The 4,921-nt window shown below is 59.4% G+C and overlaps 1 protein-coding gene across 1 annotated transcript; it reads left to right on the forward strand.

Moving 5' to 3' along the window:
• The first annotated feature begins 2,126 nt into the window (after nucleotides 1–2,126).
• On the forward strand, nucleotides 2,127–3,531 carry LOC111941943 (serine/threonine-protein kinase pim-1-like). The gene is made up of 3 exons (XM_086873377.1): nucleotides 2,127–2,466; nucleotides 2,869–3,045; nucleotides 3,344–3,531. The coding sequence occupies exons 1-3, from the start codon at nucleotides 2,136–2,138 to the stop codon at nucleotides 3,445–3,447; spliced, it is 612 nt and encodes a 203-aa protein (XP_086729503.1). The 5' UTR covers nucleotides 2,127–2,135; the 3' UTR covers nucleotides 3,448–3,531.
• Nucleotides 3,532–4,921: the final 1,390 nt, after the last annotated feature.

Raw genomic sequence — 4,921 nt, forward strand, 5'->3', positions numbered from 1 at the left:
GGTGCACTGAAAGCTCAGCTGGAGACGAACGTGGCCAAAAATGTGAGGCACAATAAAAACTGACTTCTTAATACATTAAAAAAAGAAATTATAGAAATTACATCGTCCCCTTCCAGGATGTGCATGGTCCCCTGACAAACATGGACACAGACACATTGCAGGTTTTCTAATGCATTTATTGCCTCTGTCTTCAACACTCACCTCTCCCTTCCCAGAGGAAAAAACGCATTGTACCAAGGCACACTGCAAAGTCCTTGAAGAGGGCAAGCCCTGCTCAGCAGAAACCAAACCACTCCTGACTGAACCACAGCATTCCCATCTTGAATCCAAACCCAGCATGTGCCAGCTCTTGGGAAGAGAGGAACCCCATGGCAGTCAAAACCAGAGCAGTGGGACAAGCATGAGCGCTCTTTGGAAAATCCTGATTTATTTAGAGCAGAGGCTCTGCAGAAGTTGGTGAGCTGCTATGAGAAAACTCTTGCAGTCCTCGCCAGCCATTTCAGGAGAGCTCCCCAGAGACAGAGGAACTTCTCCTCCCTTTGCCTCTTGGGGATCTTCTCTGGCACAGGGTAGTGATTGTTTGAAGTTGGTGCCGCTGCAGCGTCCTGGGAGCCAGGGCTTGACACAGCAGCACTCTTCCTGATGTGCTGCCACTTGCTCCTGGGGAGGATTCATTGCAAGGGGCTGAGCTCCGGTTCTGATTTCCAGGCTTTTCCAGGCCATGTTCATCTTCAGGGATGAGCCAGGGCTGTGATCCCTGAATTGGGTGGGGCCGTGATGTCACAAAGGGGCTGAGCGCTAGGGTGATGCAGGGCCGTGATGTCACACAGCTGTCCTGGCCACAGCACTGTGACATCACTGCTCCAGCCCTATATAAACCAGGCCAGCCCCCGCATCTGCCAGTGCAGTCGCCATGGGACGTGCCGTAGCCATGGGTGACGGTGGCGTCCTGATGGCTGCCCTTGTCCTGCTGCTGGCCGCTGTGGCTGTCTGCTGGGCCGGTGGCCACCGGCAACCACGGAGGCGGCAGACGAGGAAGCGCCCCAGGGTTAGGCCCAGAGGCCCATGGAGGAACCGAGCAGCCCCTGCGGCTCCCAGGTTCTCCAGGCCTCGGGCCACCCCTCGCCGGCGGCCAGGTGCTCCCGCAAGCCCTCTGGAGAGCCCCAGCAGCTGCGGTCCCTGCATGGCAGTGGCCCAAGAGCTGCAGGAAGTGATGATCCGGCACTGGGCACGCAATGGGACATCTGTGCCAGTCTTCTTTGGGATGTGGCTGGCGTTGTGGAAAGAACTGGAGAAGCTGATGAGGTGAGGCCACCTGCCCTGCTGTGGCTCTCCCAGCTTCTCCAGAAGCCGCCATCCCTTCAGGAGGCTGCTCCCAGCAAGACTGGCCATCCTTGGGAGAGCCTCAAGCCTTGCAAGGATAGCACAGCAGAGAAGACCCGCCATCCATGCAAGGAGCTCAGGCTGTCAGAGAACGTCCATGGTGCCAGGAGCCTCCGCTATCTCTGACAGCCTCCATCCCTCGGAGAGGCTCAGCCAGACCTGTCAGCCTGCAGAAGGTGCAGAGCCCAGGGACAGGTCTCCCAGCTTTCTTGGACCCTTGGACTTCAACAACATGGGCGTGACCCTGAGCACTGACATGGCCAGGGAAAGCCCCCAGGTCCAAGTGGGAGCCCAGCCTGATCCAGGGGAGCCGTCTCAGGAGCAGGTGGAGGAGCAGCAAGTGTCCTGGAACCAGCAGCTGCAGGACCACAGCTCCCAGGTGACGGTGCTGGATGTGCCAGCTGGCAACAGCCCGTGCCTGGTAGAGGAGACAATTCTCGAGGGAACAGGGAGTTTCCTCCATCTCCAGGAAGCTGCTCCCATAGAGCCACCAAATACCAACAAGGCTTCTGTACCGGCAGGTGAGACCTGAGGAGCTGTCTGAGGCTGCCATGGGGCTCTGGAGGGGCATTCGTAGGCCAGGCCAGGGCTTCTGAGAGCAGCCTAGAAGCAGGTCAGAGCAAGGTGGCCGGTGCTGGCTGTGGCCACTGCACTGGCGGGCACTTGGGGGGTTCCTGGCAGCATCAGGCCCTGTGATGGAGGCCTCCTCCTCACAGCCCGACGGCACCTGTGTTCCACTGGAGATCGTGCTAATGGAAAAGGTAGGCTTTGGCTGCCGCAGAATTATCCAGCTCCTCGACTGGTTCGAGCTGCCTGACAGCTTCGTTCTGGTGATGGAGCGTCCAGAGCAATCTCGGGATCTCTTGCACATCCTGCTGGAGCAAGAGTTCCTGAGCGAGGAGGCGGCGCGCTGGCTTTTCTGGCAGGTGCTGGAGGCCGTGTGGCACTGCACCACCTGCGGCATCCTGCACCGGGACATCAAGCCAGAGAACCTCCTCGTCAACCCAGACACTGGCGACCTGAAGCTGATCGGCTTTGGTTGTGGCACCTTCCTCCAGGAGCGGGCCTGCACACAGTTTGCCGGTGAGCCCAGAGCGCGGGCCCTGCTCCCAGTGCCAGGCACTGCACGGCCCCATTCCCTCCTGGGCCGCGGGGTGCAGCATTCAGCCGGCTGCCGGCTGCCCTGTGGCACGGGGCAGGTGCTGTGCCCCAGGAGCCGGCTGCCGGCCCTGCCGACAGAAAGGGGCTGCAAAAGCCGGGCCCCGGGTCCTCAGCTTGGCAGGCCCACAAGGCCTTGGGCTGCTCCGCTGGCGTTGTCAGCCTTGCAGAATGGTTTCTTGGCTTTGGCCCATTGTCAAGGGGAGGCAGGCAGGCCTTGGGGGAAAGTTGTGGCCATGGCTGCAGTCCCTGCCTCTGGCAGGAGGCTGGCACCAGGCTCTGGAAGGCAGCAGCCTGCGCCTGAGCAGCGCCGCCCGTCTCCCCTAGGAACACGCACGTACTGCCCGCCCGAGTGGATCGGCCTGCGCTGCTACCACGGCGATGGGGCGACCATCTGGTCCCTGGGCGTGCTGCTGTTGGAGATGGTGTGCGGGTTCCTGCCCTTCGAGAACGAGTGTGACACCGTGTTGGGGCAGCTCTTCTTCCCGCAGGAGGTCTCTCCAGGTTGGTACGCGGCCTGAAGAAGGCAGGCTTTGGCAGGTGGCACCGCGCAGCCCAGCCCGGCCCTCCCGCAGCTGCACGGGACGTCCATGTGCCCTCAAGGGCCGGCTGCAGCAGGTGGCCCGTGGCAGGCTGGGTGTGGCGCGCTTGGCTGAAGGAGGGGACGCTTGTCCTGCCGTGCCGCTCTCCCGCCAAGGGCAGCTCCCAGCACACGCAGCGTGGCCCGGCTTCTGCAGGCGCCGGGAGCAGCTGGGCAGGAGCCTTCTGCAAGTGAGCGCCGCTTTCTGCCTTCTCTCCCCAGAGTGCCAACATCTGATCCGCTGCTGTTTGTCCAAGCACCCCATGGACCGGCCGGTGCTGGAGCAGATCTTCTACCACCCTTGGCTGTTGGGCGGGCATTTCTGATGCCTTGGCGCAGCCTCTGCAGCACCCAGTTCCCGTGTCCCATGCAGGACTGAGGGCCCAGGAAATAAAAGAACTCGAAACCCATGGCGGGCTGGCGAGTCTGGTCCTTGTTAGCAACTTCAGCTAAGGGAACCTCTGGGCAAAAGGGGTAATCAGAGTGTTCTCTTCAGCCTTTGTCAAGATTTTGGTGCCTTTCCTCCTGGTTGTCCCTCAAAATCAGAGGGGGGTGGAGCCTGCACCAGTCCCCCCAAATCGGTGGGAGACAGAGACTTCTCCCAGGTCCCTCAAAACTGGAGGAGGATGGAGACAATCCCCGGGCCCCCCAAAATGAAGGGAGATAAATACCTGCCCCCCCCAAACTAAGAGATAGATGTAGCCCAGAGCATCCCCCAAGTCAGAGGGGGAAGAGGAGACTGCCAGCCCCCCCAAAGAGGAGGGGAATTGTGCCTGTGCCAGCCCCACAAATTGCAAGGGGACAGAGAACACCCCTGGCCTGGCAGATGGCAAAGAGCAGACGGGGGCTGCTGGGATGGTGACAACACTGGCACCCCCCAAATCAGAGAGGGACAAAGAGCCCGCACAGGCTTCCCAGAAGCAGAAAGGGGGCAGCAAATATCCCCTGTCCCCCTAAGTTGGAGGGGCACAGACACAAAAGGCCCCACAAAAAGAGCATGAGGAACCAAGAGCACTGCTGGCCCCACAAGGGTAAGGAGGATGGAGAAACTCCCCATCTGTCTTTGTTTTGGAAGACAGGTGTCAGGTAGGGAGGGCAGGGGCCTCCCCTGGAATGAAAACCTAGACCCCCTCCCTCTGAATTATTATAATTCTGAAATCAAGGGGCTTTCAGGCAGAGATCTGAGGATAGGAATAACAGTTCTTTATTAGAATTTATAACCAGGCAAACAAACAACAATAACTACAGCATTAGCAAGAAAACAGAACCAGGGGGCCCATGACAGCTTTCTCGGCTGAGACGGGATGGAGGAGAGGCTTTGTTTCACAAACCCCCTCGGGCGGGCAGTCCCGGTGCTCCTGCAGGGCTCTGAGGAACAGTCGGCTGGAACAGCAGGGATGAGCTGAGATCCTGGGCCGGTGGCTGAGGTGGATCAGCAGCTCCGTGGCGGTGCCTGGCACTGCCACACGTCCCGGCAGGACAGGGGGTGCGAGGCTACCAACAAAGAGGGGAGGAGGAGAAGCAGCAGCAGCTCCGTCTGGATGATGGTGAAATTCCCTTCTCCCCACCACAACAACTCTGCGCCCGAAGTGTCCTTCTCCAAAACTGAAGAAAGCCCACCAAACTGTCGCCACCCTCCTTTTTTTCCTGCCCCCTTCCCTCCTTGGTCCCGGCCAAACTCTTTGTCTTTTTTCAAGCACCCACCAAGTACCCACAGTTAGGTTTTACCCAAAACTAATGGGTAAAAATCCTATGGGCAAGTCAGAAATAAAAAACAAAGACACCTAACCCCCAACAGTC

The sequence above is a fragment of the Cyanistes caeruleus genome, unplaced genomic scaffold, assembly GCF_971803275.1.
Source record: "Cyanistes caeruleus unplaced genomic scaffold, bCyaCae1.hap1.1 HAP1_SCAFFOLD_94, whole genome shotgun sequence".
Taxonomy (NCBI): domain Eukaryota; kingdom Metazoa; phylum Chordata; class Aves; order Passeriformes; family Paridae; genus Cyanistes; species Cyanistes caeruleus.

Bases quoted from the DNA above. Each gene is read 5' to 3' on its own strand.
- LOC111941943 (XM_086873377.1), top strand. From the start codon at position 2,136: ATGGAAAAGGTAGGCTTTGGCTGCCGCAGAATTATCCAGCTCCTCGAC. The intron at 2,467-2,868 runs GTGAGCCCAGAG...CGTCTCCCCTAG, and splicing joins GGCCTGCACACAGTTTGCCG to GAACACGCACGTACTGCCCG. The intron at 3,046-3,343 runs GTTGGTACGCGG...TTCTCTCCCCAG, and splicing joins CCCGCAGGAGGTCTCTCCAG to AGTGCCAACATCTGATCCGC.